This window comes from Papaver somniferum, chromosome 5 (genome assembly GCF_003573695.1).
Source record: "Papaver somniferum cultivar HN1 chromosome 5, ASM357369v1, whole genome shotgun sequence".
Classification (NCBI taxonomy): Eukaryota; Viridiplantae; Streptophyta; class Magnoliopsida; order Ranunculales; family Papaveraceae; genus Papaver; species Papaver somniferum.
In genome coordinates, this window is record NC_039362.1 from 30,226,343 (window position 1) to 30,238,429 (window position 12,087).

The window sequence follows — 12,087 nt, forward strand, 5'->3', positions numbered from 1 at the left end:
TCTCTCTATATCATAATAATACTGAGTTATTAATACTAAGTTATTATTATGGATGATTTAAATGATAGATATGGTGAAATAAAAGAAAACAGAGCTGATGATTTAAAAAAAAATTGGTCTACAGAGGAAAGAAGAAGAAAGAAAACCTAATAGAGGAAGAGGAGTGAATAGGGTAAGAGGTTTTATGTTTAATGCAACCAAATATCTCCTTACTAATACATCTTCACGGAAAACATATGGCTAAGGGTCTGTTTGGCTTATGTTTGGTGGATGACCCTCCATGAAGATTATTCGTATACACCAGATATACTCTGGTCCATCGAACCTTCAATCATCCAAAAAGCATAATGATTTGTACCATAACTTTCTCAAGAAAATTTATGTGCGAGATTTAAGTGTCACAACCCCGACCAACAAAACATTAGGAAATGTTTAAGGGCCACGGTCGGGGCTGTAAGCCCCGGCTAATTTTACTTGACCAACAAAATACTATAATATTCTCAAGGGACCACGACCCCGGCTAATTTGACCCGATCAACAAAATACTATGGTATCCTCAAGGGACAGTCCCGGCTAATTTGACACAGCCACAAATACTAGGGATGCAAGTCCAAACTAACTTATAAGCTCGATGTTTGACCGTTATAATCTAATTAGTTTTGGGAATGACTAAAAAAGATTTTGGTAGAATACGGACCAGCCGATCAAACAACAAAACGAAAACGAAAAAGGTTGAGCCCCGGCCATAGGCCGGGGTGATACCTAGTATATATATATAACCGCCACCTCCTCCCACCACCACCTTCCACCATCGCCGATTACCACCACCACCACCTCTGATTATCACCACCACCGCCCACCACCTCTGATTATTACCACCACCAACCACCGATTACCACCACCACCACCGCCCACCATCGCCGATTATCACCACCACCTCCTCCGATTATCACCACCACCAACCACCGATTACCACCACCACCTCTGATTACCACCACCACCAACCACCACCACCACCATATATATATAGCTCAATTTAAAACATTAACAAAGATATTCTCACAAACCCATTACTTTTCATTCGTTTTTGGTTGAATAAATGAGAAGTAATCATTAAAATGAGTTGAAAATGGAAGTTGCAGAGAGGTTTAATGGACGGTTTTTTTCAGAGAAAAGTTCGGTTATCACGAATTAATTTTTTCTTAACAGAACTCAGAGTTCGGTTGATTCGCAAAAAAAAACTTTTAACCGAACTCCTTGTACTAGAACAACACAAGTCCATAAGTTCGGTTCCTTCGCAAAATAAGGATATCACCGAACTTTAGTTTACGAAAATAATGAGAAGTCCACAAGTTCGGTTCGTTCGCAAAAATGTTAAGTTTTCTTTGTAACCGAACTCTACCTTTGAAACTTCGTAACCGAACTCTACCTAATTCGCCAAGAAATAAATTTCGTAGTAACCGAACGTTTTCCTAATTGCATATATGCATATATAAGCCCAGTTCGGTTGATTCGCAAAATATGTTGAAGTTTGCGAACCAACCGAACTCCTAACACTAGGTTACTTTTAACCTGCAGTTCGGTTGGGAACTTGGTTGCTTTGAAATTTATGGACTAACCGAACACACAAGATGTACCCAAATAAATTGTTAAGTTCAAAGTTCGATTACCTACCATTTTATCCTAGGTAACCGAACATTACACTATACGACCAAAACCTCCATTAACGAGCGAGTTCGGTAACCTACCATGGTCCTTTTGCATAGTGTAATGTTCGGTTTATTCGACGGTATCGGTTGTGAGCCGAATATATAGGATCGGCTAATAATTTTGCATGTGCGTAGGATCGGCTTGTATGGTAGTATTAGTTTTGTGCCGAATAATTGTTGTTTGAATTTCAGAATTTTTGCATGTGCTTAGGATCGGCTTGTATGGTTGTATTAGTTTTGCGCCGAATAAAGGTTTTGATTCATAAGTCTAGATTCGGCTTATTCGATAGTATTAGTGTTGCGCCGAATATTATTGTTAAAATTTCATAAATTTTACAAGTGTGTAGGATCGGCTTATCTATATTATATCATGTTGTGCCGAATACATGTTTGAGTTCATAATCATAGATTCGGCTTATTCGACGGTATCGGTTGTGAGCCGAATATATGGGATCGGCTTATAATTGTTTTGTGGTATGAGCCGATCCACTCTCTGTGTAAGCTAATAAAAATTTCAAGACATGATTCGGCTCATATGTGTTATTTCGGGTAAGCCGAGCCTTCTTATTTTCTTACAAGTTTTTGGCTTTCCAAATCTCTTTGTTGTTCGAATTAGTCTTATAACTTTCATACTTGTGTCAGGACCAATGCAGCTACAAAGAGGAAGAAGATGGAGGTAACACCTTCTACTTCAAAAACTCCCGATCCTAGACGAGGAGGTAAGAAAAAATTGGGAGCGGGAGGTAGAGGAGGAACTTTAGAAGAAGTAAGAATTGAAGGACAAGTAAGAATTGAAGGACAAGTAAGAAGGAATAGCTGAAGATGAAGAAATTTATGATAATCAAGAAGTTCATCAAGAAACACAACCCCAAGGAAAACCCAAGAAAGACAAGAAAGGTAAGAAGGTGGCAGAACCCGAGAAAGAGAAGAACGATGATGATCGACGGATCACTGGTTTACACATTCCTGATGAAGATGACGTAATTACACCTCGATCAGATGGTTTGCCTCATGGTCTTCCGGAAGATGGAGGAAATGTGTTGATTGGTTATGCCGATTCTTGGGCGAAGAGAATTTATGAGACTCCTGATCACAACCGTGCAGTCCGAGTATTGAGACACCAGAGGGCAGCGGAATGGAGTCTTGATGAAGAGGTTCCTGAGGTGATTGCTTACGTACAAGCCAGTGCTTTATGGCCTGCTATCAATTATGGACATAAGGAATATGATAGTGTGTCGGCCTATGCATTTACCGAGCGCTTTTGTCCAGAAACTTACACATTTCAATTACCTTTTGGAGAGATGTCAATCACTCCTGATGAGGTTAGTAAGATTACAGGTCTTAAAGCAAGGGGTGTAAGTGTGGATGCTGGTTTTTATGACATGAGTTGGGATGAGCTATACAATTTGTACCTGGAATTCCTTGGTTGGGGTTCAATGAAAACTGAGTTGGAGTTTTGTCGATCAGTTAAAGATGTCGATACCGTTTTCATACCAGGTGGCAGAAATAAGAAGAATAAGAAGATCAAGTTGACTAACTTGAAAAGGGAGTTTGAGAACACAAAGGAAAGAGTCACACAAGGTTCCCGTCAAAGTGAAGCAAACCGGAACTGCCTACTTGCTTTATACTCTTGGTAGAGACATGTTTCCCGACACTACCGGAAACAAGGTAAATGCTAATTATCTCCAATTGGTAAAGAATCTTGAAACTTGTAACAAGTTTGCTTGGGGAACGGCTACGCTCGCTTACCTGCTGGACCAACTTGCCACCGTGTCTAGGTTGACAAGTACAAACATCGGAGGGAACTTCACTTTGCTCCAGGTAACTTTTGGGAGTTCAGAGTATGGTTCGGCTTATAACCATAAAACTTTTTAAGCCGAAGTTTTTTCTTACTTGGTTCGGCTTATAATACTTGATCCATACAAGCCGAACAGTTCTCTGAGTTTGCAAACTTTAGTCTTACTTTGATGTTTCCAAGTAAAACTTGTTTCTATCAATTCAATTCCTTTGATTTTTTAATGTGGTTCTTTCGATGCAGGTGTGGATATATGACCATTTCCCAATTTTGAACTTGGCCAAAGTATTTGAGAAAGATGTCGATTATGTTGATACTGAGCCAACTGCAGCACGGTACGCGTACGAGGACTCCAAGAAAAGGAACAAAAAGAAGTTGGTGGCAAGTTTGAGAGAGACGTTAGACTGTCTTGGTGTTGATGATGTCGCTTTTCAACCATATGATAATGAAGATGAAGAAGATGAAGTTGTTGAAGATGAGGATATGCCGGTAGGTATGTATCATGGGCCATTGTGGTATCCCGGTGGTTATGTTATATACGATCCTAGGCGAGTACTCCGTCAATTAGGATGTGTCCAAAAGGTTCCTTTGTTTGACGAGAAATTCAGGTTGTTACCAAAGAGTGGTAAGGGAACTAAAAGCACCACTTCGTCTTGGGAACCAAAGTATGATCCTGATCCCACCGTTGAGTTTTGGAATAATTTAGACAATCACACATTAGATGCGTCCAAGTTAACACCTTTACTTGATGATCCATGTGAAGAGGATCCGGGCTATATGGATTAGTATAACCAAATTTCTCATCCCTTCATTATCAATAAGAAAAGGAAAAAGATATCTGATAAGGGGAAGGCGAGGCCAATCAAGATCACCAACAAGTCTACTTCCGAAGATGTAGTCAAGGCTTTCAAGGTTATGGTAAGAATGACTTCACTTTATACTGTTTTCATATATTAGTTATGGTAAAAATGTCTTCAACCTCATGGTTATAAGTTGTTCTCAAATGAAAAATAGGTTGCCGCGGGTAGGGAGATGTTGAAGAAAATGAAGGCCAAACTTGGTTGCAAAACAACAATGACCGTGGAAGAACAAAAATACCTCATCGACAGTGGGATGCAATCATCAACAAAGGACAAGGACCCGAGGAATCCGAACAAAGGCCTACCACTAAGAGGTCTCGACAAGTTGGTGAAGGTACAAGCCAAGTTGGTGCTACCGTCCAACCCAGTAATGATGCGTCGGAAGATGAAGACCAAGGTGGAAGAAGAGGTGGTCGTGGAACTAAGAAGAGGGGTCATGGTTAAATGCCCTTTTATGTACACTTTTATGGTACACTTTTTCTTAAGTTTTAAGTACACTTTTATGGTGTTGCAAACACATTTGCTTTAAGGTGCTGAACTTTGTTTTTAATGGTGCTGGGATTGGGTTATGGACACCGTCAATTTCATGTTTTAATGAATAGCTTAACAGTTATGTGCCGAATTTACAGAGTTCGGCTTATCCTCTAATGTTAGTTACACGCCGAATCATTTGTCCTTCAGGTTCGGCGCATTCGATAATCACATTATGTGCCGAACTATGAACATTTATAGGTTTTGGCTTATACGATATCCTCAATATGTGCCGAACCGCGAACAATATTTTAAACCAAAAATTAACAAATTCATGTTCGGCTCAGACGATAATCATATTATGTGCCGAACCTTGAACATAAGAGGTTTCGGCTGATACGATATTCTCCATATGTGCCGAACCAGTAACAATATTTCAACCCAGAAATTAAAAAATTATGTTCGGCACATACGAATTTGGATATGTAAGCCGAATTAGTAATGATTCTATTCCGGGATATTCAGGATGTTGTTCGGCTTACTATGAAACTTTCATATAAGCCGAACTAGTGTCTAGCAAAAGGGTGGGAATTGGAAATTATAGGTTCGGCGCATGCAGTAAACAGATTCAGTAAGCCGAACCGTTCATCAATTGGTAGATTCGGCTCATAGATGTGAGCCGAACCTCAACCTGTTTTGCCGAACCATGATTCATAATCTAAGAAATCAGCCATTTGGGAATCATTGGTGTAGTTGATGTGTATTTTCCTAGGTTTTTTAGATGATATATGACCCTCCTCATCCTCCATTGAATCAAGAATTATAATTTTCTCATTTTCTCCTTCTCTTTCTCTCCTTCTTAACTAAACCAAAACTTTGATTTTTTTTTCCTCATATTTTTCATCTAAACAAATCTTATAATTCTGAAAATTATCTTAATCTCTAAACAAAATATTTAATCACTAATCAAGATTATTAACACTAATACGTAAATGGAAGATTTGCCATTAAAAAAAATTTGGGTTAAGGGGTTATCTGAGTTTGCTATTCAACAACCTTTTTTGTCTTCATTCAGTATGCCTTGAAAGATTTTGGTATGCCCAAAATTATGGTTCTTTTTTAGACTACAACTGACATCGATTCCCTACCCAATACGACACCATGGAAACTTCCAGCTTATCAGTGTTGTCTTCGTTTCGGCCTTTTGCCGTTTGGTTGTTGGCTTGCTACTTGAAAGTTTAAACTACATAATCTATTGTATTTTGTGTGGGCGCCTATATATTTGGGAACGATTAATTGGGAGATATCGGTATTAGTCGGGGATATGAAATATTCTCATCTATTTCGTCAAGTTATGGGTTTTTTTTCCGTATCAAAAAAAAAAAAAACTACGGGCAAAATTACTAAACCGTCCTCACAATTAATCGAAAACCTAAAGGAAAAGAGTACGATACCCTTCCACCCAAATAAAATCCTAAATCTAACAACCTAAAATCATTTCATTTCCACCCATTCACTTCTCCTCGCTTCTCTGCCAGCTATATTATTGGAAAAAAAAAATTATCGTCGATTAATTGCCACTTCACAAAAAAATACTTCGTCGATTAAACGATTCTATAAACATGCCTCCCCGAAAAAAATCCAATCCTGCAAAACCTGCATTGTAATAAGTAAAAGAAGCAAGGTTGAGGCGGACTGCTCTAGAAGAAGAAGGATCAACCGCTCAATCAAATGGCTTCCATGAGAATGTATGTGGTTTATATTCGTTTATAAGTGTTTTAGTAGATTTAGAATAGTGGGTTTAGGTTATAATCTGAAACCCTAACCGAAAATTTGCGGTTACACCAATTAGCCCACATCGAATGTGTGTTGAATACAATGCCGGCAATTAGAAACGACATTGAATACAATATGAATTCCATGCCGGATTGGATTTTCGGCATTGGTTTTTTATGAATTCCACTCCCGCGTAAATCTTAATAGTCACCAGATTTTGCATGCATAAATCTGGCATTGGTTATAGGTTGAGTCTCATGCCGGTGAATAACATTTTGTATACAGACACCTCGTAGGAATGTTATATACGCCGGCATCGGTTATAAGTTGAATTTCATGCCGGCGTTGTAAAGTTCTTCTTGAATGCCGACAGATGCTACTTGGTTTACAGAGATTTTGTTATATATTTCGGCAAAATATATATTTTTAATTTGAATACCGGTTTTCTTAGTCGGCATTGGCTTGAACTTGGTAATCAATACCGGCAGGACTTCCTTTGTTTACAGGAAACTCTGAAGTTTTTATAGGGTAGCCTCATTGGCATTGTTTCGATGTCAATGTCGACTTCTGTTTCCGGCATGCTCAACATAAATGCATTTTATGTCGGCTATTCTTTTTTCATGCTGGTTTTTGTATCTGAATGCCGGCTGAATATTTGGGTGTTGTCTTTTGTTAATTATTTTTATGTGTTATTATGTAAAGCTAAAGCAAAGGAAATTAAGAAAGGAAACAGTAAAGATGTTACCACTAAGAAAGGAAAGAATATAGATGTTGGAACTCCTAAATCTCTGCCTCCTCGAGGTGGCCGTTATAAACATTTGGGGTAGGCTCTAATAGAGGGAAAGATTGGGTACCTAGGGACCGTAGTAAACTACAAACTCGTGAACCTACTGGTGAAACAGATGATGAGGATGATGAAGAGGAAGAACCAACTCAAAAACTTAGACAAGATGAAGATTCAGAGAAGAGGCTGAACCAAGTCAACAATAATTTCATGGGGAACAACAGGTAGAAGGATATGAAGCAGTGAAAAAAAGAAAGAAATAAAAAGGGGATCACATTCCTCATAAAGATGACATGTTACCTGAAGGTGATGACATAAAATTTTGGGGTCAGCCAGACGAGCCCAAACCGCAATTCTTATTTATATACAAGGACTCTGTCGAGTACAAGCTTGATCTCGACAAGACGAGGAGTGATAGGCGAGTAACATGAAGGACACTAATAGCTTTGGTAACCTCTACACTCAGTTGTTAAAATAAAAGGAAAAACACTAAGTAATGGCAGAAGCAGTAGAAGAAGTAGGTTGATAACTGATAGACAAATCCGAAGAAGGAAACCGAAATCTTGTGTCCATCAAGCATCGTAACAACCCGGAGAAGGTAGGAAAACAAAGACCCCTGGTGAAGATGTCAGCAATTTGGTCTTCACTGGAAACATTGCAGAAATCCATTCTCCACCAATTATCTAACAGTATGATATTGTATCTCTATATGCTTTGTCCTAGCATGAAAAACAAGATTAGATGCTAAGGACAAAGCACTTGTATTATCACAAAGAAGTATTGTCGGAGTTAAGACAAAAATATGTAGTTCAGACAATAAATCAACAAGACATTTTAACTCTGCAGAAGCAACAAATAAGCACTTATACTCAGCCTTAGCTGAAGACTTAGAAACAGTAGGCTGCTTCTTCGAAGACCAGGAAACTAAATTGGAACCCAAGAAAACTTTATAACCTGAAGTTGATCGCCTTGTATCTGGACAACTTGCCCATTCTGAGTCTGTATAAGCTTTCAAAGTATGCAAATTGTCTTTTCTTAAAGTAATCCCTAGACCAATTGTGCCTTTTGAATATCTGAGTATTCTTTTTACTAGTTGTAAATGTACATCAGTTGGTGAATGCATTAATTGTGACACATAGTTCATTGGGAAGCAAATACCTGGCCTAATAATAGTTAGATAGTGTAAACTGCCTACAATAGATCTATATTCACTTGCATTCTGCAATTTGGTACCATCATGAATAGAAACTCTGGCACCCTTAATAACTGGTGTATCACAGGGTTTACTATCAACCATATTTGCTTTAGACAATAACTCTAAAGTGCACTTCTTCTGTGTCAATATAATAGAATCAGAATTTCTAACAGCCTCAGTTCCAAGAAAATAAACCAAGTCTCCTAGTTCTTTCGTAGCAAATTCTTTCTTCATAAAACAAATTAAATCATCAATCATTGTATGAGAGATACCAGTCAGCAAAATGTCATTAACATATAATAGTAGAACAATCATTCCTATGTTGAGAAGAAAATACAAACATTGAACAATCTGATACTGACTTCTTAAAACCATAAGACATGAGAAAAGAGCTAAACCTATGAAACCAAGCCCTTGGAGCTTGTTTCAACCCATACAAACTTTTCTTGAGATGACAAACATAATTTGAAGGATAATTAGGATCAATAAAACCCTGTGGCTGTGAAATGTAGACATCTTCATCTAAAAATTCATGCAAAAAAGCATTACTTACATCTAATTGTCTGACTTGCCAATTATATGTAATAGCCATGCAAAGAAAAAATCTCACTGTGGTGGACTTCACAACTGGACTAAAAGTTTCATTGTAATCTGAAAAAGCGGGGTTATAACAACCACACCCAATTTTTCATTCGGCAATCTATATGGACTAACTCCATTATAATTCTGAGGGCACCAGCTTAAAAAGTGAGCTCAATCAAGAAATATACCAAAGAGTTATATCTCAATTTCCCAATACAATCTGCAATCGAACAGATAGAAATCTGTGAGACCGATTGATATGAGAAATAACTTGTACGGTACCAAATACCAATGCCCAAGTTCCAATCATTGCTATTTCAATTATATAAACAACTATAATACGGAAAAGAAATAACACAGACACACCAGAAGTTTTGTTAACGAGGAAACCTCAAATGCAGAAAATCCCCGGGACCTAATCCAGATTTGAACACCACACTGTATTAAGCCGCTACACACACTAGCCTACTACAAGTTAACTTTGGACTGGAATGTAGTTGATCCCTAACCAAGTCTCACACCGATTAAGGTACAATCGCGTTTCTTACGCCTCTTGAACCACGCCGGATTCTGCGCACTTGATTTCCTTAGATGATCTCACCCACAACTAAGAGTTTCTACGACCCAAAATCGAAGACTTATAAACAAATATGTCTCCCACATATAAGTCTATTCTGATAGATAAAATATGTCTCCCACAGAAGTATCTATGAAGTTTTGTTCCGTCTTTTGATAAATCAAGGTAAACAGAAACCAATTGATAATCCGGTCTTATACTCCCGAAGAGCAGCCTAGAAATATCAATCACCTCACAATAACTTAACTATATGGTAGTAGAAGAAGTTATTTTGGAATCACAAAGAATGAGACCTAGAGCTTTGTGATTACTTTTTATATCTTACCTACCGAAGATAAATCTCGAGCAAATCTTAGAGAAGATAAAACTCAATATGATAGAACAAATAAGATCAGATCACGCAACTATAGAGAAAATAGTTGGGTCTGGCTTCATGAATCCCAAATGAAGTCTTCAATTCGTTAACCTATAATGGTTTTGGAAAAACCTAGGTTAAAGGAGAATCGACTCTAGTCGCAACTAGGACACTGGAAAGTTTCGATATTAGATTTTCCAGTTGCTAGAGTTCTCCCTTATATAGTCTTTCAAATCAAGGTTTGCTTTCAGTAAAAGCTAAGATAGCTTAGTAACAATCAATATTCATCGTCAGACGAAAACCTTATTTAAGATTCAATCTAAGTCTGCTTAAAACCAAAGCAATATCTCACCACAGTAAGATGGTCTTAGCTTGTAACACACAAATGAAATATACTTTCATTTAGATATGGGTAACCGTACATAAACGTGTATATTGAGTTGTCTCAATAATAGTTAATCGAAGTTAGCCATATGAACACTTTTGTCTTAACCACATTCATCTAACACTTCTAGAGCAACTATGATGATCAATCAACCATGAAAGATAATCAAATGAATATAATTGTGTTTCAAATAGAGTTGTTCAATTGTTCACTATTTCACAGAAATATATATGAACCAACTGAATCAAAATCGGATTAATTCATGAGAATAAATTCATGAATATTAAGCCAAAGTTTGCAAAGATTGCAAAAGGGTACGCAAACTATAGCTTCCGAACTTTGGTCTTGTCCAGCAAAACGGTATGCATACTGCTGTAGAACCGTTCGCATACTGGTATGCAAAATTGGTTCCCGGACTTTAACAGTTAAAACCGTTCGCATACTAGTACGCAAACAAGGTTTCCGGACCTGAATCATACCACAACAGTTTGCATACTGGTATGCATACTGTCTTGTATCCAGACAAAGGTTAATTGTTCTAAACTCTCATTTCAATCATTGAAACATCCTTAGAAGACGACAATAGCTGTCTCACACAAACTATTAGCTTATAAGTAATTTTCAGGTGATTGAATGATCAATACGAAACTTTCCGAGTCAACATTAAATGATTGTCTCACACAAATCATGTAAGGTGTTTCAAGGCAATTTTCACATGATCATCTTTTGACTTATTATTTAGTTTCCAAAAAATAAATTGTTTCCAACTAAACTTGTCAAAAATATGATGAACGTAACTAAAGAAAAAAGCTTCCAACACATATTTCGAAAAATAGATAAACGAGTTAAACTCAGCTCGAAATATCAAATGTGTATAATATAAAAGTATATATAGGTATTAGCTATACGACTTAGTCTCATTAGGAGATACAATATAATAGATTTTCTGAGTGATAGATAAGTTTCAGTCTCCACATACCTTTTGTTGATGAAGTTCTTCCAAGCTCTCCTCAGTAGATCTTCGTCTTCAATCGATGAACGCCGTGAAGTCTAAATCTCAACTACACATTCTATCCTAATCCGAGACATAGCTATAAGTAGACTATACATCAAGACTTATAGTTTTGATCAACTAAACTTGACAAACAAGCTTGAGATAGCAACGCTTGCAAGTTCGACCGAGAAATGCTCTAACAATCTCCCCCTTTTTCAATTTTAGTGACAAAACTATCAATACATATGGATTACAAAATAAATATACTTTGTAGCTTCTCATCCATCATGCTTGATTTCCTTGGCTCTTCAACATTCCCTGAATTCTTCGCCACTCCAAGTACTCTGGTGAATCTGAACGTGTTCAACTTAGCATTATTGTTGTCGAAGATCCGTAGCCATAACAATAATAAAACATATGAAAAACATATGTTCTCAATCATTGTTATATAGTGTCATAGTATTACTACACAACATCAAAGTCCAATTGTATCACAACTTTGAAAATAATACTACAGTGATATGTATCACTCCCCCTTAGTCAATACTTTCATCTCACAATGAAAACCGCTCCCCTTTACATAATGATCCGTAAACCATATGTA

General features: G+C 37.4%; 1 protein-coding gene across 1 annotated transcript in view; it reads right to left on the bottom strand.

Moving 5' to 3' along the window:
- Positions 1 to 8,074: 8,074 nt before the first annotated feature.
- Positions 8,075 to 12,087, bottom strand: part of LOC113278911 (uncharacterized mitochondrial protein AtMg00810-like) — a 75,199-nt gene continuing 71,186 nt past the window's right edge. Inside the window, exon 2 of the mRNA XM_026527633.1 lies at positions 8,075 to 8,818. Within this exon, the coding sequence (XP_026383418.1) occupies positions 8,075 to 8,818 (744 nt within the window). The remainder of the gene's footprint in view (positions 8,819 to 12,087) is intronic.